The sequence below is a fragment of the Mustela nigripes genome, chromosome 6 (genome assembly GCF_022355385.1).
Source record: "Mustela nigripes isolate SB6536 chromosome 6, MUSNIG.SB6536, whole genome shotgun sequence".
NCBI lineage: Eukaryota > Metazoa > Chordata > Mammalia > Carnivora > Mustelidae > Mustela > Mustela nigripes.
In genome coordinates this window covers 65,233,539-65,257,923 of record NC_081562.1, presented here as the reverse complement: position 1 = coordinate 65,257,923, position 24,385 = coordinate 65,233,539, and the positions used below count along the sequence as shown (strand labels likewise).

The 24,385-nt window shown below is 38.3% G+C and overlaps 1 protein-coding gene across 1 annotated transcript in view; it reads right to left on the bottom strand.

The window, feature by feature from the left end:
- Nucleotides 1-4,733: 4,733 nt before the first annotated feature.
- OVCH1 (ovochymase 1) overlaps nt 4,734-24,385 on the bottom strand; it is a 60,065-nt gene continuing 40,413 nt past the window's right edge. Inside the window, 13 exon segments of the mRNA XM_059404488.1 lie at nt 4,734-4,801; nt 4,948-5,172; nt 6,691-6,726; nt 13,207-13,266; nt 13,269-13,324; nt 14,237-14,253; nt 14,255-14,373; nt 15,606-15,682; nt 18,353-18,410; nt 20,305-20,497; nt 20,500-20,537; nt 23,772-23,864; nt 24,191-24,347. Coding sequence (XP_059260471.1) covers nt 4,734-4,801; nt 4,948-5,172; nt 6,691-6,726; nt 13,207-13,266; nt 13,269-13,324; nt 14,237-14,253; nt 14,255-14,373; nt 15,606-15,682; nt 18,353-18,410; nt 20,305-20,497; nt 20,500-20,537; nt 23,772-23,864; nt 24,191-24,347 — 1,197 coding nt within the window.

The window sequence follows — 24,385 nt, the reverse complement described above, 5'->3', positions numbered from 1 at the left end:
ATGGAACTTAAGAGTATTTTCTGTTTTTGAACAGTTCTAATTGCTAGACTGTTCTTCATATTGAATCAAAAAATACCAATGGAACAGCTGTCACATGGTTCGTGTAGTACCCAAGAATGTAAGTGTTTGATCACAGTGCATGGGTTTGAAGGCCACTTTCTTACTTATCAGTTACGTCCCTGGGAACAAGTTACTCAATCTTTTTGTGACTTGGTTTCCTTATATTTAAAATGAGAGGGGCACCTGGGTGGTTCAGTTGGTTAAGCATTGCATCTACTTTTGGCTCAGGTCATGATCTCAGGGTCCTGGGATCGAGTCCCACATCGGGCTCTCTGCTCAGCGGGGAGCCTGCTTCCCCCTCTCTCTCTGCCTGCCTCTCTGCCTACTTGTGATCTCTGTCTGTCAAATAAATAAATAAAATCTTTTAAAAATAAATAAATAAAAAGACTTTAATTATTTATTAGAGAGAGTACAAGCAGAGGGAATGGCACGCAGTGGAGGTAAGGGAAGCGAACCAGGTCCCTACTGAGCAGGGAGCCAGAAGGCAGAAGCTTAACCCACTGAGCCACCCAGGCTCCCCTAAAATCTTTTTAAAAAATTAAACATAAATAAATAAAATGAGGATAAATGCAACCTACCTCTTACAGGATAGTTAAGAAAATTAAGAGAGTTATATATTCTTAGGACTGTGCCTAAATAAATCTTAAATACTCAATAACTATTAGATATCATTAGGCAGAACAAATTTCATTTGGCCTGAGAGTCTCTGAGACTTTCATAAATATTTGAAAGGAAGAATTATGATCCTTCCATCTTCTCTTCAAGTAGACACTTCCAAGTGCCGAGCCCTGCGGTATTCTGGTCATTGCACTCTGTTTGTGTCTTTGTTCCTCAGAACTACTGCTTGACCAAGGTTAGTATCTAGTAATCGGTAGGGCAGGAGTCACAGCCAGCAGATTAGACAGTGACTGAAGATTTGCAAGGGAATGGGTTCCCTTTACCTGTAATTCTTTTTTTTTTTTAAGATTTTATTTATTTATTTGACAGACAGAGATCGCAAGTAGGCAGAGAGGCAGGCAGAGAGGGGGGGGGGGGGGGGGGGAACCAGGCTCTCCGCTAAGCAGAGAGCCCGATGTGGGACTCGATCCCAGGACCCTGATATCATGACCTGAGCCGAAGGCAGAGGCTTAACCCACTGACCCACCCAGGCGCTCCCCTTTCCCTATAATTCTTTACAGTGCCCTAAAATAGTGTCATTTGATACTTCTGAAATTTCAGTTGCAAACATCCTGCTTTCTAAATCACCATCTCCTATCTCTTCAACTTATTAGTCTTCCTCTACTATAATTATTTGGTCTCCCCATGACCTGCTAGTTGTCAATCCCATAAGAACTTTCTAAATCCAGCAGCCTCTCAGAAAATGAGAGATTGTACTGCAAAGGGAAGCAGAGAAATGGGGCAATAGCTACATCTTTTGTTTTATTTTGTTTTAAATAATGGGTAATACTAGAACATGTTTGAAACTGATGAGAGTGATGGTGGAGATCAAGGATGTCTGAGAGAGGATAACTAGAGGAAATTTGTGAGAAGCTGATAATCCTCAATTTTTAATCTCTAGCCCAAACTTTTCCTGTAACTCAAGAGTTCAACCTGTAGCTACCTACCGCCAACTCAACCTGGAGGTATCATAGCATTAAGAATTTAAAGTGAAAAAAAAAAAAAAAAGAATTTAAAGTGGCCCAAACAGATCTCTCCCCACAAATCTATTTCCCCCTTCAGTATTTCCCATCTCTGCAGATGCTAACCTTTCACACCAGAGTCATCCTCGATATGCATATTCAATCCCATATGCAATCCACCCAAAAACCCTATTAGTTCTCTCTCCAGATCTGTTAACGTCACTTGCATTCCACTGGTGCCATCCTCTTATAAGGCAATATCTGTTGTTGAAAACAGTACTAACAGAACATTCTGCAAGGATGGAACATTCGGTATGAGAGCTGTCCACTCTGGGAGTCACTCACCACAGGCAGCAATCAAGCACCTAAATATGGCCAATACCACCTTTTATTTCATTTAAACTAATTTACATTTAAATAACAACCTGGACTGGACAGTGCAGGCCTAGAATATTGCAAGAGCCTCCTGACTTCAGACATAATTCAGCTTGTCACCAAAAACTCACTCCAGACACAGCAGCTACAGCATCCTTCAAATTACTCCCTTGCCAAAGACCTTTTCTGGCCTCCCATAGGATTGGAACAAAATTCAAACTCATTACCACAGCCTGAGCTGCATAGGGGCAGAGCCTCCTTCTCACCTCATTCCAGTGTGTCCTCACTCAGTCTGCAATCACTGATCCTAACTCACCCAGCGTTTTCCACATTCAAGGCCATCTCTCACCTACGTTTTCATCAAATGTTTATGAGTGTTGGGTAGTGATTTACCAACACGTTGGACATACAGCAACAAGCACTGGGCCAAGTCCTGCTTTCAGGAAATTTTCATTCTGATGGACGGAGAGAGATTATAGACAAATATATACTCGGTTAGGTCTTGATAGATGCTGAGAAGAAAAGATGGAAGAGACCTGTTTACGTTATGCGATACGGGCCCTAGATGCACCATTTGAACAGACACCTGAAGGAACTAAGGAAATACACCCTTCCTCTGCAACTTGCTTCCTTCAGATTACTTTGGACAAGCAGCAAGTGATTACTTATTGTTACATAATATTATCATTTTTCTTATTTATTGTCTGTCTTTGCAAGAGAAGATGGCAGAGATCATTTCTGACTTGTTCACCATTGTGTTTCCAGTGTGCCTAACCCATTATTGGTTAGGTAATGTTTGGTAATGAATGAATTCAACCTGTATATTTAATATAGTGCTTACTGGTTACTGATGTCTTATATTCATGGAGAAAATGAAAGAAGACCAGATGAAACTTAATTTTGGTAATTTATTTTCATTAAAATATTGCAAAAGCATTGTAATGGAAACTCTTTAGGTGTTATGGACTACTTCATGTACACATACACAAATAATTAAAAGCTAGTTAAAAACTGATGAATTCTACTTACATGAATAAAAAGATCTATTAAGAAAAGATAATGTGCTTCCATATATGGGATAGCCCATTTCACTAGCTAGAAGATTAACAATGGGAATCCAAGTTCTGTGGTTTAAAAATACTTATATAAATTGCATGTGTCATTGAAATGCATACAAATTTCATTGAAATGCATTATAAATGCATATAAAAATACATAAAATTGTATGAAATAAAATTATATAAACTATCAAACTAATGGTAGCTTACTTTATAGAGATTTATATAAGCTGATTATAAAAATGAGCAGTCTTATTTATAATCATTTGACACTTCTGAATTAATTTATCAGAACTTTAAAAAAAATTATTTATTTACTTGACAGAGAGCTAGCACAAGTAGGCAGAGTGGCAGGCAGAGGGAGAAGGAGAAGGAGAAGCATCAGATTCACTACTGAGCAGGATGCGGGGTTCAATCCAGGACCCTGAGATCATGAGCTGAGCCAAAGGCAGAGGCCCAACCCACTGAGCCACCCAGGCGCTCCAATTTATCAGAACTTTTAAAGAGAAGTAATGTTGCTAGATGGAAGAATACTAAAGAGTAAGAAAGAGAAAAGCAGTCCCTGACATTCAGAAATAGGTTTGGCACTCCCAGCTAGGTCATGTTGTTCTGCTGGACATAAACAAGCTCCCAGAACAGCGACATCAGACAGGACTCCAAATCTATGGTAATGTGAGACATAAACAAGGTCATGTGCAGCCACCCAAACACCAAACATCGACCTCTCTTAGCTAAGATGAGAGCTTGCCACTTCTTTACCAAAAGCAGTTTTATCCTTATTTGAGCCAGGCCTCCCTGTGATTGAGATCCCAGTCATAAAATTGCTCCATTTCCTAATAGCAACCAATCTAGAGCCAAGCCCACTTCCTTAGACCCTCTCCAAAATTACCTAACCAAAGCCCAAATCCTGTAATAGGATCTAACTTCCTCTCACTGACCCCAGTGTCTTTGGCTGACGGCCACTAGAGGCAGGATTACAGGATCTGGTGCACATATTAATCTTAAGAACTAATAGCTTGAAATGTTGAATCTGCCCTCCTCCCCACAACACTCTAATTGCTTGAATTCCTTCACAGGAACCAAATTCCTTGGTAAGAAAAAGTTATGTACCTTTAGAATTTCAAAGCAAATTGCTGAGCTTATCGGTGTTATATATCCTGTAATATCACAGGAGAGATCAAGGTCCTAGAAAAAGATTGTATCAAAACTCTCCTCTTGCTCTTTGGGATAGGTGGATTGTAAGGGCATCCTCGGAGCAGAACTTGTTGGAGACTGAAGGAGATGCAGTATTGGATTACAAAACGTTGGGAAAATCTTCCCTATCCCAGAACAGGATGTTGCCTGACGACTGTGTGTCAGACCCATGTGGCCAATAAGTCCCTAAAAATTATTTAAACTAATTGGCTTTTTTCTCCCTTTAAACTTACCCTCTGCCTAAAAAGGGCTACTTTTACAGTGAAGATGAAACCTGAGTGAACAGATTCTCAAAGAGTTAACAGAAATGCAGTTCAGAAATTGAAACCTCTTAAAATACAGGACCTCCTGAGGAAAAACAAAATTCGGGTGCCCCCTAATGGTAAAATGAGATAGGCAAAGTGGCTAAAATCAGGACGAACGATTATTACAGGCGAGGATCCAGTGAGCGTGGGTTCAGGCTCGTCCCATTCTGCTCAATACTGCTCTGGGATTCTGAGGAAGGAGGTCATGAAAAATCACTGACAACAAATCATACCTCTGCTAAAGCTCACGTAGGTCATATTTTCCACATATATGCACTGTATAAATGCTTACATAAATGCCACTTAATGTAGGCCATCTAAGAAAGATTGGTTTACCAAGTAATCTTGATTGCTGATCTGGTCCATCATAAATACTGAAATAATCCCATTCACAGTTCCAAGATTCTTCTGTTGTAAAGTCTTTAATCCCCACCTTCATTTTATTTCCTGATTTGGAATGAAAACTCCCAATGTAGTTCAGCATATCGGGATATATGTTAGGATAATTGGGAGATGTGATCTCAGTAGAACTAACTGGAATCAAATCCAATACTGGACCTCCTTGAGGCAAAAAAAGGAAAAATTATTTAATACAATGATCAAGGAGCTGCGTTATGTTTTGTATCTAGTTTTAGTGTCTGCAACTATGTCATTACAACCTAAGTGGTAGTGTACTTCTATTAATCAGTCACTCTTTCTTTGTATCCATTGTTCCTTATGTATACTGACACAGGATTTAATTGACTTTTGTTTTGAAAAACTGATCCCTCCTGAAGAAGACAGACGGAAGTACTTTGACTTCATTTCACAAACTGAACTACTAAATCACCCACGTCCACTTTTGTCCAATTTAGTTTTTTGTTTATATTTAAATTAATATACAATCTTAATGTTCATTATCACGAGAAATAGGTTTTATCATCTTCAGTCCATGGATGATAGTGACATATCACTTTGATATTCAACACATATGTCCTAAGACTTTTAGGACTTCCCCTATCAAAGAAACACATCAACAATAATACAATAATAGTAGGGACTTTAACACTCCCCTCACTGAAATGGACAGATCATCCAAGCAAAAGATCAGCAAGGAAATAAAGGCCTTAAACGACACACTGGACCAGATGGACATCACAGATATATTCAGAACATTTCATCCCAAAGCAACAGAATACACATTCTTCTCTAGTGCACATGGAACATTCTCCAGAATAGATCACATCCTCGGTCCTAAATCAGGACTCAACCGGTATCAAAAGATTGGGATCATTCCCTGCATATTTTCAGAAAATGCCCATACATTTCATTTCCCATACAGTGCTGAAAGAAAGAACTTTGACACCATAGAATGAGAGCAGAGAACAAGGCAAGCAGGTTATGAAGCAGACCTGGGTCCTCATTAGACTGGATTCGTGAATAAATTTAGTGCTTCTCAAGCTCAGCCTCATGGCAGGTACAATTCAAGTTGCAAACATTTATCAGCTAGGGAAATTTGGATATCTCTCAGACAGCTGAAAGATAGACATTAAGATTCATGGGCTAAGAGGAAAAACCAAGAAAGAGAATAGAAGAATCCAGTGACATTTTGGGCCTTCTCCAAAAGTCCTAGGTTCATCCAACCTAAAAGCAATGCCATCCAAAAATTGATTTACTTCGTCAACAATTTTGTCACCTTAGTTTCACTATGCAATGGTCTAGAGAAGAACAAAAGACACAACATATATGGAAAGAATGGCAATGAATAGAATCAAGTAGCTACAGGCATCCCATTAACAAAACAGATGTGTTTTTCACCCATTTCTTGAGTAAGCTGCTACCTCCTCACTCTCTACTCTCTAATGAGCCCCAGGTCTCCACTACCCCCAAAGTTTGACATTAAGGAAATTAATACAAATACTAACTTTACTATAAAGTAACTAGAATCAGGCCACAAACACCTGAACATTTTTGACAGAAGTCAGATCACACCTCTTACTGCATAGTGCTTAGCAGCAAGGACATTTTCCACTCTATTTTAATAATATCATATAACCAAAGTCAAGCCAACTGGATTCCTTTCCTCCATTATGGTCTTACCTTTATCATTAACTTTATTTTTTCCTCTTATGGAATCTAGAATAAGAGAATATTCAGTGTCAATACATCCAACTAAATACTTTATATTTCTTTATTTTTCTGATTATAAAAGTAATATATGCACCTTATAAAAATTTTCAAAATAAAGAAAGTTCAAAGAAGATAAAGTTATCCTGTAGTCCCAGCCTGTAAACAGCCAATATTCATGTTTTAACATAAATCTGTCTAGGTCTTCTGTTATGCTAAGTACACATTTTTTAAAAAATTATATACCACTTTACACCATTAAAGCCTTTCCCCCCATTTAATTTATTGTGAATATTTTTCCATACTACCAGAAATTTCATATAAATTATAATGATTTTATATTTTTGATTCGCATAGATACAATTTGTATTGATATATTTTTATTTGTAATTTCAAAAATATGAATGATGAGTCAGATTTATATAAACTACAGACATGGGCTATAAATTTTGCTGTCATTGTAAAAATGTCTGCACTAATGGTTTCCTGTGTTTATCTGAACACAGAAGTTGAATACATACAATAACAGTCTCCTGAGTTGAGTCCTGTTCATACATTGGATCTCAGCCAGCAGCATTCCCATAAGCAAATGGATGCATTTATTACCCAGTCACTGGATATGGAGCTACCGCCTTACCCTCTTCTCCCCAGTCTGCCCCAGCTGAAATGTCATTTCCTTTATTCAAAGAATTATTGGGCACCAGCTATTTACTAGGCACGGCTGCAGGTTTTGGAGATAACAGCATTAAGTTTGAGATGCCTGTCAGATATCCAAGGGGAGGGGGAAGCAACTGGTGATACAGAGCTGGAGGTTAAAAATAAAAAAGAATTTGGGAGTTTCCTGCATATTGACAGTAGTGAAAGCTAGGGGCTGGGTAAGGTCACTAAGGGTGAGTACAGGTAAAGAAGAAATGAGAGTCAAGGCATTGATCCAGGGACACTTATACCTTTAGTGGTAAAGAAACCAAAGAGCAGCCATCCCAGAGACTCTGAAGATCAGTGAAGTAAGAGGACCACTAAGAAGAATGGTTTCCTGGAGGTCAAGGCAAGTAGATTCTAAACGGAAGGAAGGCTCATCAGAGCCAAACGTTGTTAGGGCTGAGAAGGATCTCTTGGATCTAGACTTGGAGAAGTCATTGGTATCTTTGGTAAGACCAATACCTATGGAATGGTAACAAAGAAAGGCCTATGGGAAAGGATCTAAGAAAAAAAATGAGGGCAAAAGAGGAGTAAAAATAAATCTCATGGGGTTCTGTGATAAGAGAACAAAGAAACTAAAGTTTTACTACAATTCCATTGTCATCCTTTACCAAAGTAAATAAGATCCCTTCACTGTTTGTTTTTACTGTACACCATATTTTTCCTTCAAAAAAGTAGGTTTTTTTACTCTATATTTTTCTATATGACTTGATTATTGACTATCTCCACTAGACTCTAAACTCTAGTAGGGCAGAGCTGTTACCAGACTAAATTAGATACTTTTAGTAGAAATCCCTCTCCAATTATGTTTCAGTTAACATTTTTAATGAGTATAAATTGATTAATCTTAAGGATGAAAGCAATTCTAATAACTGTTCAGAATTAAACCTAAACTGCAAATTTATAGTTCTCAATTTTTTCATAATGCTATCAGTGTCTGTGCCCAAATCACAGGCAAAGCATGTTTTTCACCCAAATCACAGGCAAATAATAGGCAAAGCATGTTTTTCAATAATCTAGCTGCAACCAATATAAGTGAACTATATATCAAACAGGTGAAAAATAATATATTAGTGCATTAAGGAAATTAATTTCAAAAGATAAAAACTACTTGAAACTTTTATGCTAGGGATAAAAGTTTCTTCCCATATTATAGTCATCCAAGTGCCCAGAAAAATAGACAAAATTCTTTGATGCTTTAAAAAACAGCGACAGATCTGATCAATCCTATACTTTATAGAGGTTTAGCTTGAGGCCTCCACAGACTACAGAAGTCATACCTTAAACACGGTCCTTTACTTCTTTTCTAAAGCAGACAAATAAGAGCATTCCATCTGTTTAATCATAGATTTTTCCTAGCAAAGTGCAAAATAAAAACATATAAATAAACATATAAGAAAGCAATAAACTTACCAGAAATATGAAAAGTATATCTCAAAGAAAATTCTTCCATGGGCAAACTGACATTGTATGTGAAAATCAGCATCATAAAGTACCATGAGATTTTAATGAAGGTGAATTTTCTCCACATAGTTTTCCTAGCCCCAAATAAAGAAAAAGCAAAGAAGCATACAAAAACTTACCACACATCAAAGTAAAGGTTATTGAGCAAATTAAGAGGAAAAAGTCCGTTTCTGAAATTACAAACTTATACCATACCCACTCCCAAGGATATAAAGATGAGAAAATTAATCAGAAGAAAACCCAATTAGAATCGAGAGAAAGATATTCCACATTCCCGAATCCAAACACGTCTAAGGATGGGGCTCTAAACCAACTAGAGCCCAGGACCCAGTTCCTACAGTGTCTAGAATAACCTGGGTAGATCTCTTTAAAGTGATTATTATAAAAGAAGATGACATGATCTAGCTAGGTCTCAGGGAACTAAACAATTATTGTCACCAGACTGAAATAAAATAATCATATACAGGGAGTGTATTGGAGCCTTGGCTACATCCAGTCTTCATTTAGCCACGGCTGGATGAATAAGAGGCACAGAACAGCGATTTCTCGCTCTAAGTGATCATGCATGGTATTTTCCTGAAACCAGCATTCTAACAAAGGCAGTTTGCTCTAACATTCAATAGGATCAAGGTTTCAAGTCAACGATCCTAAGAACTAAGCTTTTCTCTCTTACAGAAAAGCTCTGCTTTCTTTAGTAAACAGACGTCCAGAGGACCAACTTCATTGTGACAAGAAACAAAGTAAGAGATTTAATTTAGATTGTACAGGAACTGACGGGTTCTTCTCTGTGAAAAGAAGTTAATGGTTAATCCAGGGCTTTAGGTTCTCAAAATCACATGGGCCAACAGTTGGGAGCTTTGGAGACTCCAGTTTTAGTTTGAAATGTAATCACAGCTGCAGATATCTTTGATATTGGGGCCTGTGCAATATCTTAGATATTGGGGCCTATTAACTTATTTTTTTTTATAGATTTGAACTTTTCTAATACCGATTTGTAAAGTTCCCTATGTTATTTACCTTAAACCTTTCTCAGAGCTGTTAAAAATCCCTGACAAATTTGCTTCATCACAAAAGAAAAAAAAAAAATCAAAACCTTGGGGGACTCTGGTTTTAACTTGAAATTTAATCAGGGCTGAGTCTCCCCAAACATTTTCAGTTAGTCTTATTTATTTTATTTTTTTCTGTTTATTCTTTTTTAAAATTTTTTCAGTGTTCCAAGATTCATTGTTTATGCACCACACCCAGTGCTCCATACAATACATGCCCTCCTTAATACCCACCACCAGGCTCCTCCATCCTCCTACCCCTTCCCCTCCAAAACCCTCAGTTTGTTTCTCCAAGTCCACAGTCTCTCATGTTTTGTCTCCCCCTCCGGATTCCCCCAATTAACTTTTCCTTTCCTTCTCCTAATGTATTCCATGTTATTCCTTATGCTCCACAAGTAACTGAAACCATATGATAATTGACTTTCTCTGCTTGACTTATTTCACTCAGCATAATCTCCTCCAGTCCTGTCCATGTTGACACAAAGGCTGGTATTCATCCTTTCTGGTAGTTGAGTAATATTCCATTGTATATATGAACCATATCTTCTTTATCCATTCATCTGTTGTTGGACATCTAGGCTCTTTCCATAGTTTGGCTATTGTGGACATTGCTGCTATAAACATTTGGGTGCACATGCCCCTTCTGATCACTACATTTGTATCTTTAGGGTAAATACCTAGTAGTGCAATTGCTTGGTTGTAGGATAGCTCTATTTTCAACCTTTTTTAAAATTTTTTTATTTCTTTTCAGCGTAACAATATTCATTGTTTTTGCACCACACCCAGTGCTCCATGCAATCCATGCCCTCTCTAATACCCACCACCCGATTCCCCCAACTTCCCACCCCCCGCCCCTTCAAAACCCTCAGATTGTTTTTCAGAGTCCATAGTCTCTCATGGTTCACCTCCCCTTCCAATCTCCCTCAACTCCCTTCTCCTCTCCATCTCCCCTTGTCCTCCATGCTATTTGTTATGCTCCACAAATAAGTGAAACCATATGATAATTGACACTCTCTGCTTGACTTATTTCACTCAGCATAATCTCTTTCAGTCCCGTCCATGTTGCTACAAAAGTTGGGTATTGGTCCTTTCTGATGGAGGCATAATACTCCATAGTGTATATGGACCGCATCTTCCTTATCCATTCGTCCATTGAAGGGCATCTTGGTTCTTTCCACAGTTTGGCGACCATGGTCATTGCTGCTATAAACATTGGGGTACAGATGGCCCTTCTTTTCACTACATCTGTATCTTGGGGGTAAATACCCATTAGTGAAATTACAGGGTCTTAGGGAAGCTCTATTTTTAATTTCTTAAGGAGTCTTTTTTATTTTAAAGATAGTAATTGGAGCACCTGGGTGGTTTAGTGGGTTAAAGCCTCTGCCTTTGGCTCAGGTCATGATCCTGGAGTCCCAGGATCAAATCCCACATTAGGCTCCCAGATTTGCGGGGAATCTGCTTCTCCCTCTGACCTTCTCCCCTCTCATGCTCTCTCTCAAATAAATAAATAAAATATTTTTTTAAAAAAACATTAGAAAGTATAGCTAATATAGCTAATGTACTTTTTCCTTTTTTCTTTATTTCTTTGTTCTTCCAAACTTTGTGTACTGGTGCCCTACTGATGAAATGGCACTAGGGAAACAACAGTCTAATCTTTTTTGCTAAGCAACACAATTTTTTTAAAAGATTTTATTTATTTATTTGACAGAGAAAGATCACAAGTAGGCAGTGAGGCAGGCAGAGAGAGAGAAGGAAGCAGGCTCCCCGCCGAGCAGAGAGCCCGATGTGGGACTCGATCCCAGGACCTGGAAATCATGACCTGAGCTGAAGGCAGAGGCTTTAACCCACTGAGCCATCCAGGTGCCTCTAAGCAACACAATTTTAAGAATAGGAATGAAAACATATATTTCTAATGAAACATGGCAGAAGCTTGCTTTCTTTTATATTACCATGCATTCTCATTTAATTCTCAGCACAATCTCATTGGCAGTACAAGTAACAGACATCCTGTAAGTCAAGAAAGGAAGAAGTGTAGATAATTTCCAAGGATACTGGGGGTATATTCTGCATTCTCTCCATAAGAAGCTGTGGCCTCATTGATAGTAAATGGGCTTAGGCACCAGGAACTACCAGCATTTATTAACATTTCCTTAAGTAGAAACATGGAGATTTTTAGTACATCTACTTTGGGGGTGGTAATTTAAGTCCAAAGAATAAAAGCACAGTGGTTTAGCAATTGGCTGTTTGATCAACTCTGGCAGGATCCTAGCTGCCAGAGGGAGGAGGGACATTGGCGTCTGGGTCTTTCTTAGGGAGTCAAAGGTCAACATAATGTAACATACCCTCTCTGTCTGAGCAGCCACCTGGTTTCATCAGGCATAGGTGTCCTTGACTAAGTATGGTAGTGATAGTAAATTACATAAAAAGCTACGATAGTTCTTATTACTCTCGTTGCAATTCAGGAAACAGTGTCTGAGAAAGCTTTGGGAACATTCCCCAATTATTTAACTACTGTGTGGTAGAACTGAGATCTGGATCCAGGGCCATCAGTTTTCCATCCAGACAGCTGTTATCATACCACATCAGGTAAGGGTGGTCAGCCAGCTCAGGCCCCGTTTCATTCCCTTTGTCCTCAGTCATCTCCCAGTTGAGAGATTTAAATCTGCTATGGGATTCTTGGAAAGGTGTTTGTTTTCTTGATGGTGTACTCCTTCTCTGTACCTTTTTCCTTTTTCCTAGCATGAACTAAAACCACCATTATGGAACCATTAGGGAAAAGCCAAGAGAACTGCCATAAACTTAGTCTTGATATAATTGAACTACTGAGTTAGTGGCACATCTGGAAAACTCTGGATTTTTCTTTCTTTCATAAAAATCAGTTTAACTCAGTTTAATGAGGTTTCTAGCTACTATCTAATTAGTCCATTTAATGCCTCTTTGCTGGATATCATTTTGCCTGATTAATATTAGAGTCTCAATTATTTTTGTGCTACACTTGTCTAAAACTGCTTTATCCATCCTTTATTTTTGGTGTTTCTGGGCAAGTTTAATCTAGGTATGACCCAAGTAAGCAGCATAGTTGGGTTTTATTTTTAACTCAATCTGAAAGAGTGTTAGCTTAATCTCAATTACAAATCTAAAAAATAGTAAGGCTATTTCAGTATCACACAATTTATCTCATCTATAAATCACAATGAATGCAAAACAATCTGGGATTATTTCATTAAAAAAACAAGAGCATAGTTCTTCATGGTATATTGGTTACCTATAAATTTTTTACCCAATCCTTCATAAATCCACATGTGACCGTGACAGGCCAAGGGTGTCAGCTTCATCGGAAGTTGATAATATCAAGGCAAACAACATGATGTAAAGGGGCTAATAACTTCCAGTGGCAACTATGGCACAGATAAAAGAAAGTCAGGAATGATTTCCAAATAGCACATATTGTTATTGACTTTGTTCAGAGTTCTATGCATTGCTGTTATTAATGCCATCTGCTCTTTGTGTTCCAGTGAAAGAAGGATTTTTTATTTTAAATTGTAACCATTAAAAATATTTCTAATAGTTTGTTAAGAGTTTTAATTAAGTTCACCTGTCATGGTGAATGGTTGGTCAATCACGCATAGTTCTCTAAATTCTGATTGGCAATTTATCTGAATTTGCCTCAAACTCCCCCAATCACATAAATTAACTCAGGATTGGGATGTTACACAAATCTTCACTTTTCACTTCACACTTTGGACTTATTCTATTGTTTAATTCAAGGAAAGTTCTCTATTTTGGCAATTTAAGGACCATTCACTGAGTATCTAGTATGTGCCATAAGACTCTACATACATTTTTTTTTTTGAAGATTTTTTAAAAATTTATTTGACAGAGAGAGATCACAAGTAGGCAGAGAGGCAGGCAGAGAGAGGGGGAAGCAGGCTCCCTGCTGAGCAGAGAGCCCAATTCGGGACTCCATCTCAGGACCCTGAGATCCTGACCTGAGCCAAAGGCAGGGGCTTAATCCACTGAGCCACCTAGGTGCCCCTGCATACATTATTTCTAACTCCAAAACTGTTTGATAGAGGTCTGACTTTCTACTTTACCTAGCAAATGATCTCTTTTGTGGAGAAAGTACACAATTTATCAATAGGGACAATCTTACATTCAGTTTTTTGATTCTGAAGGCCTCAAACCAGGGATTACCTCAAAGTCTATTCTTCAAGGAGAGTAGGTAGAAAATAATGCCTTAAGCAAGGTTTGCTGCTTGTCAAGGGATCATTCACAAACTCCTTTCATTATAATAGATATTCCTCCCTCACCTCACAGTGGTTCTGTGGAGAATACCCTGGGATCTGTATGATTCCTCCTGGTTTAGTCAGAATAACATCCTTCCAAGTGGCTGTATGTTCTTGCTTTGAACTCTGGAGAAGTTTGGTAGCTTTACTGCCCTTTGGACCTAAAAATAAAGAAAAAAAAGCAATGAAAATAAAATTAATTTTTGAGAGGCTTATTATATGCCTTATCAGATAGAGAAGTCACTTTTCCTCCCTGTTTTAGAACAAAACCTTAACAGAAGTGGTTATTTTCACTGAAAAGCCTCTATCTGAATCATTCAAAGATATAGAGAACAGTACTTCTCACAGAACTGTCTTTGGCACAACCTCAAGTCAATGGAAGATAATGTGGAAAAACTATAGATAATGCCAGTTCTCTGCACAATTAGAGATTTACTAAAAGCAACATTCTTAATATAGCTTTTTAGGAAAACATGTGATATGCACTCTTCTCTTTATTACTCACTAAACTTTTTCCCCCAAATATATCTCTGCATGGCTTTTTGGTGCCAAGGAAAGAAATTAGCTTTTAGTTACCTATACTTATCAAAAGTCAAAAGCTTTATTAAGGGATGCCTGGATGGCCCAGTCTGTTAAGTCTGCCTTTGGCTCAGGTCATGATCCCAGGGTTCTGGGATCAAGTCCCGCTTGGGCTCCTTGCTCAGCAGGGAGCCTGCTTCACCCTCTGCCTGCCACTCCTCCTGCTGTGTGCTCTGACAAATAAATCAAATCTTTTTTAAAAAGCCGTATTAATTACTTGTCCTAAAATGTAATCTGATAAATCCGAATTGCATAGCATTTATATTTACGATGCTAGCATCTAATATTTGTGTAGTTTTATCTTAAAAACTTGTTCTAACCTTTTATTATAATATCACTATAAAGAAAATCCTGATACAGAGATAAAAAATGATCCACAGCTAGTCAACCAGTTTACAGGTAGAACCCTTACATTCTGATCCACAGCAAAGGCCGTCCATGGCATAAAACCACATCACAATAGAAAATGTCTTGCAATCAATGTGTCAGAGCCACATCCAGAAATCACAATTCTGGATTATTTACAAGTCAATCAAGTTATCCACTTTCTCTTATCCAGTTTTTCTTTTGAATCTAACCAATCTCAGATTCCTTAAATATACTTTCCTTTCAAACATAAACTTCTCACAAAAACACCATTTCTTTTTTTTTAATAAGATTTTATTTATTTATTTATTTGACACTGAGATCACAGGTAGGAAGAGAGGCAGGAAGAGAGAGAGGAGGAAGCAGGCTCCCTAATAATGTATATGCTTTGAAATAACTCTAAAAAGAAAAACACTGATTTTTAACTTTATAAAATGACAAAGCAAACCTTTGACTCTAAAAACAATGTAACTTATGCCCAAAGCACCTTGCACAAATGAGCAAAATACCACTGTCACTAGGGGTCTGGAGCCCATGAAAATCATTGGGTAAGCACTCTTCCACATAATTCACCTAGGTTTAAAAAAATGAAATCTAGTAAAACACAAGAACTAAAAATATTTTTAGCAGTTTCTCTACTTTAGGTAGAACCATTATTTTTATTTTTAGTGAAATATATTTGATACATAACATTGTATAAATTTAGAATGCACACCATGTTCATTTGATACATTTATATACTATAATAGGACTGCCATTCTAGTGATAGTTAGCTTCTACCACCTCTCATAATTACCATTTCTTTTTTGTAGTAAAAATAATTAAGATCTAGTCCCTTAGTAAGTTTGAGGATTATAATATAAATGTTGACTATATTCAATATAGTGTGCACTCAATCTCCAGGACTTGTCTACTAGTTACAAGTTTGTACCTATGAGGGAGGAATTTATTTCACTCTGCAAAATGAGGGAAACAGGGCTCCAGAATTCAAGTAGCTCACCCAAAGTTAGATAGGGTGGGGACTCAGGATCTAAATCCAGGCCTATGAATGCAGTCCTCATCACAGGCAACTATGCCATATTGCTCCCTTGAAGGACAGCAGGAAGTAAATTACTTCATCTTTAAAATGATGCTGATATGTCATTTTTCTTCTAGTAAAGTAACCTACTTATTAAAAATATCTCACCATGAAAAATCCATGATGGAAAAACTTCTACCTGAAAATTTATTCTTTATCTATAGTCAATCTTTCTTTTCTTTTCTTTCTTTCTTTCTTTTTTTTTTTTTAATTGCTTTAGGTTGAGGACCTGAGTCAGGGCTGAAAGGGAAAATTGTAACCATCTAAAACAATTCAGAGGGCTGATTAAGAAGGTGTGAAAAGCCCCTGTGAGCATCTTAGGATCAAACTTCTCTATTAGTAATGAGTCAGTATCACCCTACGTTTATTTAAATATCACCTGCTCAGAAAGACATTTGCTGGTTATACTACATATGACCGTAGGGCACCTACGTCCCAGCATCTTCTCTTTCTTCCCATTTTATTCCCCCCCCAGCTCATCTACCTAATGTATTGCATATTTTATTTTCTTATTATGCATCCACTTTCCACTGGAATATAAGCTTGATAAGGGCAGGGATTTCTTTTGTCCATTTTGTTCACTCCTGAATCCCTACAACCAAGAAGAGTGGGTCTCTAGCCCCTAGTTGGAGCAAGAGAAGGAATAGATTATATCTGAGAAGAAGAAAAGAACAAATGTATTAGATTGCATAATACATTAGGGTAAATGCTGTTGAAATAGTATTTGAAAAATGATGAAATACTTATTCGCAGCAAGTGCAGATCAATGCAGCTGTTGGATGAGTGAGTTGCTGGCTCCCACAGGGAAAAAGATAGCATTTTATGGTATAGAGGAATGCTATCTGGCTTGAATAAGGGACAATACCTCCATTATAGTCTTGCAGTTCTGTTAGCTATCATCTGAAGAGAAAGAACCATTCTATAAGGTTCAAGCTAACAATTTCAGATCAAAGAAATGCTAGGTTGGAAAATTATAGGATTCCCCCAAGTTAATTTACAACAAAGCCACAACAGGTTATAAAGATAAAGGTAAGTTTTCCCAGAAAATGTTTCTTTTTACATGGGAATCTAGTATATAATACAATGCTACAAGATGGAAAGAAAATAGTTTTCTCTTAGAGATAAAGATATAGCATCACTTTAGCATATGAGAAAAACATTTCAGCAGGATTAAAGAAGTTTGTGATTAATTTTTTTTCTGAACTCAGAATGAACAATTAATACTTAAAAAGCAATGAGATAAATCAAAGTAAAGGTATTTATAGATATGTTTAAATAAATTTTTAAATGTTTACATCAACATAAAATAAAAATTAAAGGGCCACCTGGGTGGCTCAGTCAGTTAAACATTTGACTCTTGGTTTCAGCTCAGGTCATGATGTCAGGATCAGGAAATCAAGCCCCGTGAAATCAACTCCCACGCTCAGCGGGGAGTCTCCTTTCTCTCTTCCTTTTCCTTCCCCTCTACCTTTCCTTCACTCGTGCATGTGTGCCCACTCTCTAATAAATTAACAAAATCTTAAGAAAAATGAACGGCCAATAGAACCTTATCAATAAATACTTGCAACTTATGACAAAGGAAAAATATATGTATAATAGCTTTTGTAAACCAATAAAAATTTTCAAAAATGTATGGTAATGGCAAGAAATTTAAAAAAACAGCCAACCAACATATGAAAAAAAAATTCACTAATGATTAAAATAAAAGTAAAAGTGCTTATCAAATTGATATATTCAGTTATACTCATAGTGCAAGAGGCTCCCTATTATTGCCAATGGCAGTGAAAACTGACATATCTTTTCTGAAGAGTTATTTATCAGTATACACTCCTGGAAAAAATTGTGCTGTGTCTCTAGGGATGATTGTAATGTGGGAAGACACAATAAGGTAACAAATTATCAAGATCCCTGCTTCCATGAATCTTTTATTTTAGCCAGGTAAATAAAGAAGTTGATTTCAAAAACTGATCAAGGCTATAAGTGAAAAAAATCAGAATATAATGAAAAGAACTTTGGGAGGGAATGAATGGCACTACTTTAGACTGAGAAGTCCTCTTTGAGAAGGTGACCTATGGTTCACTGATTCACTCATTCAGTGCCTTCCAGGTCTCACATACTGTTCCACACACTGGAGAGTGTTCGGACGAGGAGATGAAAGTTTTAGCCCTCTGAAAGCTCACATTCAACAGAGAAAACACAAACCACAAATATGAAAAAAAAATCATAATGTTGGAAGACAGTAAGTGCCAAAGAAAAGGGGGAGGCACAAAGTATCCAGGCAAGAGGTGATGTAATTGATAGCAATTAAGTTAGGTCTCTTAAGAAGGTAACATTCTAGTCAAGCCTTGAGGGAGATGAGGGACAGGTGGAGAAGGAGCTCTCTGCAGAACTAGGAGAAGGAGCAGGACAAGGGCCCTGAGGTGAGAATGCAAGCACCTGATCCTGTGAGTTAGGGAGGGAGACAAAAGGTTGTGCTAGGGATCTGGGATTTTTCTCCAGCTACAAGACCTGGAGCTGTTTTATTCAAGGCAGATGGGGAAGGCCATCTGATCACAGGAGAAAAATGTACAAAGTGGATAGGCCACTTAAGAGCTTTGTTCCATAGTCTAAGGGAGACAGTATTTTTTCTTAAAGATTTCATTTATTTATTTAAGAGAGAGAGAGAGTGAGAGAGCACAAGCAGGTGGAGGGACAGAGGGAGAAGGAGACACTTCGCTGAGCAGGGAGCCTGATGCAGGACCTGATCCCGGGACCCTGGGATCATGACCTGAGCCGAAGGCAGACCCTTAACTGATTAAGCCCACCCAGGTGCCCCTAAATGAGACAGTATTTATAAAGATTCTTTAAATAAATGTCTGTACCTTCTAACTCAATGATTTAATCTCAGGATTTATTCCAAGAGCACAATCTCCCCCTCAGAGCATCTTCCTGGCTCCATACACCCCCCGAATCCAGCACACGCATCCCAGTAGTAGACATACACTTATTTTCTTCCCAGGTGTCCCCATCAAGTAAATTATCTCCAAAATCTTTCCACCCCCTCTTGACTAAAAGCTGTACCCCACTTACACAAACAAGAAGTAGCAACTTCGTTTTGTCAAACAAAACAGGTTTGCCTGTGCAGGAGATGAAATGACAGCTGCCATGCTATTAGCAAATATTTTTAATTCTGCCATTGTAAAAACCTTTAATATATTTTGCTTTACTTTAAAATGCAACACTCCCCCCTTTCTGATTTTTAACTGTTCTAAATCCTCTATCGAATACCTTTCTGGAATCCTGGCCTGGTTCTTGTATGCTTGAGGAACTTGAGCTCTCTTGTCTTTTTTCTACTTGAATACACGTACACACACACTCTAGTGTACCTGTTTTGTAAATTCAAGTCTTGAAAATATTAAGTCTACTTACAAGAAAGAAAGAAGGGTGTCTGTGTGGCTCAGTGGGTTAAGCCACTGCCTTTGGCTTGGGGTCCTAGGATGATCTCAGGGTCCTGGGATCAAGCCCCCCATTGGGTTCTCTGCTTGGCAGGGAGCCTCCTTCCCCCTCTCTCTCTGCCTGCCTCTCTGCCTACTTGTGATCTCTCTCTCTCTCTCTGTCAAATAAATAAATAAATAAATCTTAAAAAAAGAAAAAAAGAAAGAAAAATAGGGGCACCTGGGTGACTCAGTGGGCTAACGCCTCTGTCTTTGGCTCAGGTCACGATCCCAGGGTCCTGGGATTGAGCCCCAAATCAGGCTCTCTGCTCAGTGGGGAGCCTGCTTCCTCCTCCCTCTCTCTCTGCCTGCCTCTTTGCCTACTTGTGATCTCTGTCTGTCAAATAAATGAATAAAATCTTTTAAAAAACATAAAATAAAAATAAAAAAGAGAAAAATGAAAGAAAAGGAAGAAAGGAAAGGAAAGAAAAAAGGATGGAAGGAAAGAAAAGAAAAAAGAAAAGAAAAGGCATGCCTATTACATGAATCAACACTTTGGTGGTAGTGGTACCCAAGTCAAGTTCTCTTGTGATTTTAAGCTGCCTATACAGAAAAGCCTCCCAGCTCCAAGTTGAAATGCCAGCAAGGATTATTACCAGACACCCTTCTGTCATTGTGGTTTTCTTCATAAACAGTCATAACTAAATCTGGACACACAGGAGACCAAGGCAGTGACAGGTACTGAACCGTCAATTTTGCCATACTGATAGGGGACACCCTGAGCACCCAAGAACATTTCAGTTCTCCTCTATAATCCACTGGATATCCTGGAGTTGAAAAAAAAAAAAAAAGCCTCTGGGCTCTTCTAGTTCCACCTCAGAGTAACAACCTACAGTTCAGAGCACACAGACACCAGGGACCAACACGAACAAAGCAGAGTGAGGTTCTATCATGAACTTGAAAAATTTAGGCTTGCAAGAAGAGAATCAAAACTTCATTACTGTTACATGGCCTTGAGTAAAAATGATCATCCCATTTAACACGTCCTATTTTCTTGAAATGAGGTTGTAGGAGTAGAATTTAAATTATCATTATTTAAAAAATTTTTTTCACTGAATCTTTTAAATGCCTTAGAAGTAGCACAGTGAGTATGCACTCCTTCCGTCCTGCATATTTTCATTTCCTTCCTTCTTTGAGATGCAACTGAAGGTCTGTTCTGAAAAGCTTCACTAATTTCACTGAGCATTTATCTTACTGGGACAAATGATTACATTCATGGAATTCGTGACTGAGATCACAAAAAGGAGGACGTGCTGCATACATTTGAAGGTCTCTCATTTCTTCCACTTGCTGTTAAGTCCAAGGGCACCTTTAAACCTGCAGGCTCCCTGCAGAGCTTCCGGGGCTGGGGCTCTCTGGCCCATGGAGCCTGCCATCCGCTACTCCTTCAGCTCACAGCCTCGACTCCTCTTCCTTCCCCTCTGTGTATTCCCTCGCCAAAAATCCGCTGAGCAATTACAAATTGAAATAGTCTATATTCAAATGAACACATTTTAATATCTGGGTATGAATTAACACATGCATTATTATAGATGCCTTATCACAGAGAAATTAACGACCTCAGGTGACACATAAATAAATATTCTTTCATGAAGAGTAGAAATGAAGAGTGGTAGAAGGTGAAGAAGGGAAATGAAATTTATAAGACTTCAGGACTCTATTCAATCACCTAGTCCTGTTCTTTCATTTAGATGGCTACCATAACTAACTTAGATATTTATAGACCTACTTTGATTTTATAGTAACCTAGCAGATTTCCCAGTATCCAATCTTCCCCTATCCCATGCCCTCCAATCTGGGATAGGGTATGAAACAAGAGAATTAAGTTCTTTCCTTGCTCCAAGCAACTGAAATTGTGACTTTGATTCCAACATGTCCTTTCAGTCATCTTTTTCCTGTCCACATGAATCCTCTAAGACAAATCCGCCTGGAAAAGGAACCAAATCATGTGAAGTCATGAATTCCCAACTAGCCACTTCTTTTTATAAATGGGCTAACAATCCTCTTGTGTAAAAAGCCAGGGGTAAGAGTGAATGGTTGTTAAATATAGGATAGTCCCAACATCTTCTCTCATAGAATATCCACAGAATTAAAACAAAACAGTACCCTTTCTTATGTGAAACTTGCAAATTTCTCTGGCATGCACATGTATTTCTGAACACAGACAGATGAAAAATATCGCTACATTTTAATGTTCATTTGCCCGAATGGGACAGTTGAATAAATGTATTGGTTGGTCACTACTGGATGTCACTTGTTGGTTGTCATTCATCATACCATCTTTATTTTAAGAGCCTGATATGCATTCACTTTCTTATGCACTAATTAAAATTAATCATTTAACTCAAGCCATCAAAATCATTAGGTTTTAGGATCTTGGAACCTAAGTCTGCTCTCCATCTCAACCCCAATTCCAGATTCACTTTCAATCTAAATAGGACCCTTTGATTCTTGTGTCGTCAAACCATGCCACCCACAAATGGTCCCCATATTACCCCTTCTTATTCCTAGAAGATTTTACCAGTCATTTTCTCCAACACTATTTCTGCCACAAATCTTGCTATAGACGATAAGCTTACCATAGCAGCTTCTTAATTTCTCAACTTCCTTCCGATGATCTTGTTCTCCAGCCGACCTCAGCCACCCACCCCAGTGGTGAGCCCCTCAGGACCCTGTCCCCAGCAATAACACCAAACCTTCCATAGCTCTGTTTCAAGCACTGCTGTCTCCATCCACAATCTTCTACCTTCTCAGCTCCCTCCTATGCTCCTTCCACCTTTTGAGGCTTGATATTCATCTATTTAGCCACATTTTCTTTGTCCCTAACTCATCTCTCACCCTCATTCACTGTTTTCCTAGCTTAAATTCCAATAACACATCATTTTCATCCCTTCTTCCTACATGCTTTCAATACCCTTATACTCTTGCATACTTGGGAAACCCATTCTGATGAATCTACCCTCCCTCTGTTCCCCTATGTGCTACCCCTCAGTGTCTCCAGAAGAAAACATACAACTAAGCTAAGTTAAGCTAACTCCCTCTTAATTCGTGTTCATTAATCTCAGAGGCTTTTATGTTGCCCAGTAATCCTACTACATTTTCCTAGTCCATGCACTTTGTCACTTTTTTAGAGAACTATTTTATACTTCCTCTTTTTTCCCTTAAAACCCTTAAATCCTCTTCTACAACCCTGTTCCATCCACTAAATGTACAGAAGCAATTTAAAAATTGCCAGAAGTTCCCACCCCCACATGTACCCATACCCCAGCATAAGTATTCTGCCTCCCATCCAGCAACTATGGATGAACTGCACTTTGCTCCTTTCTGAGACTAAACCCTCCTGCCAAGCACAAGATCGAATCCCCTTTCTCCTACTGAATGTCATCACTCTAGAAATTCCCCCATTTCTTATTTCCTCTTCTATCCCCCGCCCCCACCTCCTTCCTGGTTGTCTACTGGCCTTGACTGTACGTGGGATGGATGGGGACAGAGATAGGTGAGAAGGAAGAGACGGTGACCACCTGGAAACCAAGAATGATGGCATCATAGAACTTTCATCTCCCTACAGGACAATTACGGACTTCTAACTCTCCAGCTGCAGTTTGATTGTAACTAAAAATAAAAATTCTATTAGCAAACAAGCACTGACAACTGTGGGGGATTACGAGTGACTAACACTGATGCTGACTGTGGTTCTCTCTCATATCCAGAGTCCTCAGCCAGTGAGATACCTGAAAATCTAAGGACCTTTGTTTATGTAAGAAAAAATACACCAGAGGTCAGAATAATTCTATGTACTCCTTCAGAACTCAAGCACTTGTTCATAACCACAATACATATATTTTTAACCTGCAACAGCTGTATCTCTGGGGGTAGAAAAGAAACCAAAAGGTCACAGTAACAACACTTCTTTTTTTTTTTTTTTTAAATTCAGTTTAAACTACCAACCAGAATGAAAACACAGGGCTTATCCCATTCTAAGAAAATTACTGAACCAGGGCATACCATGCTTTTTGCCAAATTCTTCCTGCTGCCTTACATAGATAACATGAACATCTATTACCTGGTCCAGATGCATCGTCTGTTGAAGTGGGTGGTGGCAACTGTCGTCTTGGTAATGTTTTGCTTTCCTTACTTATCTGAAGTGAAACAGGACCTGTACCTGGAGAGAGCATGTTAAAAATAAATAAAGATGAAAGCCTCGAAACAAAATGTAGTCTATACCAAAACAGCTTTTGTTAAAAGAAAATGCAAATCTAGGATTATAGCAGCCTCAGGAAAAGTCAGTTTTACTCTCACTCTGCCCAAGGGAGAACGTATTCTTATGGAATTTTAATGTGCATTTTTAATGTTTTAGAAACTAAAATAAGTGAAATACTACTTAATTTTTTTCCCCATAATGCTGATTTCTACCATACTCACGTCTTACAAGCCTACTCTAAAGAAGAGGAACTGTTTTCATAATATCTGAAAAATATTCACCTTTGATTTTGGATTAGATCCAGTCCAAGAGGACACTCACCCTGGCAAATACACCTGGCTTCCCTGGCTGGGCACAGCCAGCCCCCCAGCTGGCAATGCCATATAGGACGAAGAGACCGTTTTCATGTCTACATACTAATGGGCCGCCAGAGTCTCCATGAAACACCAAGAAAATGTGTTCTAAAAATTTGCCCT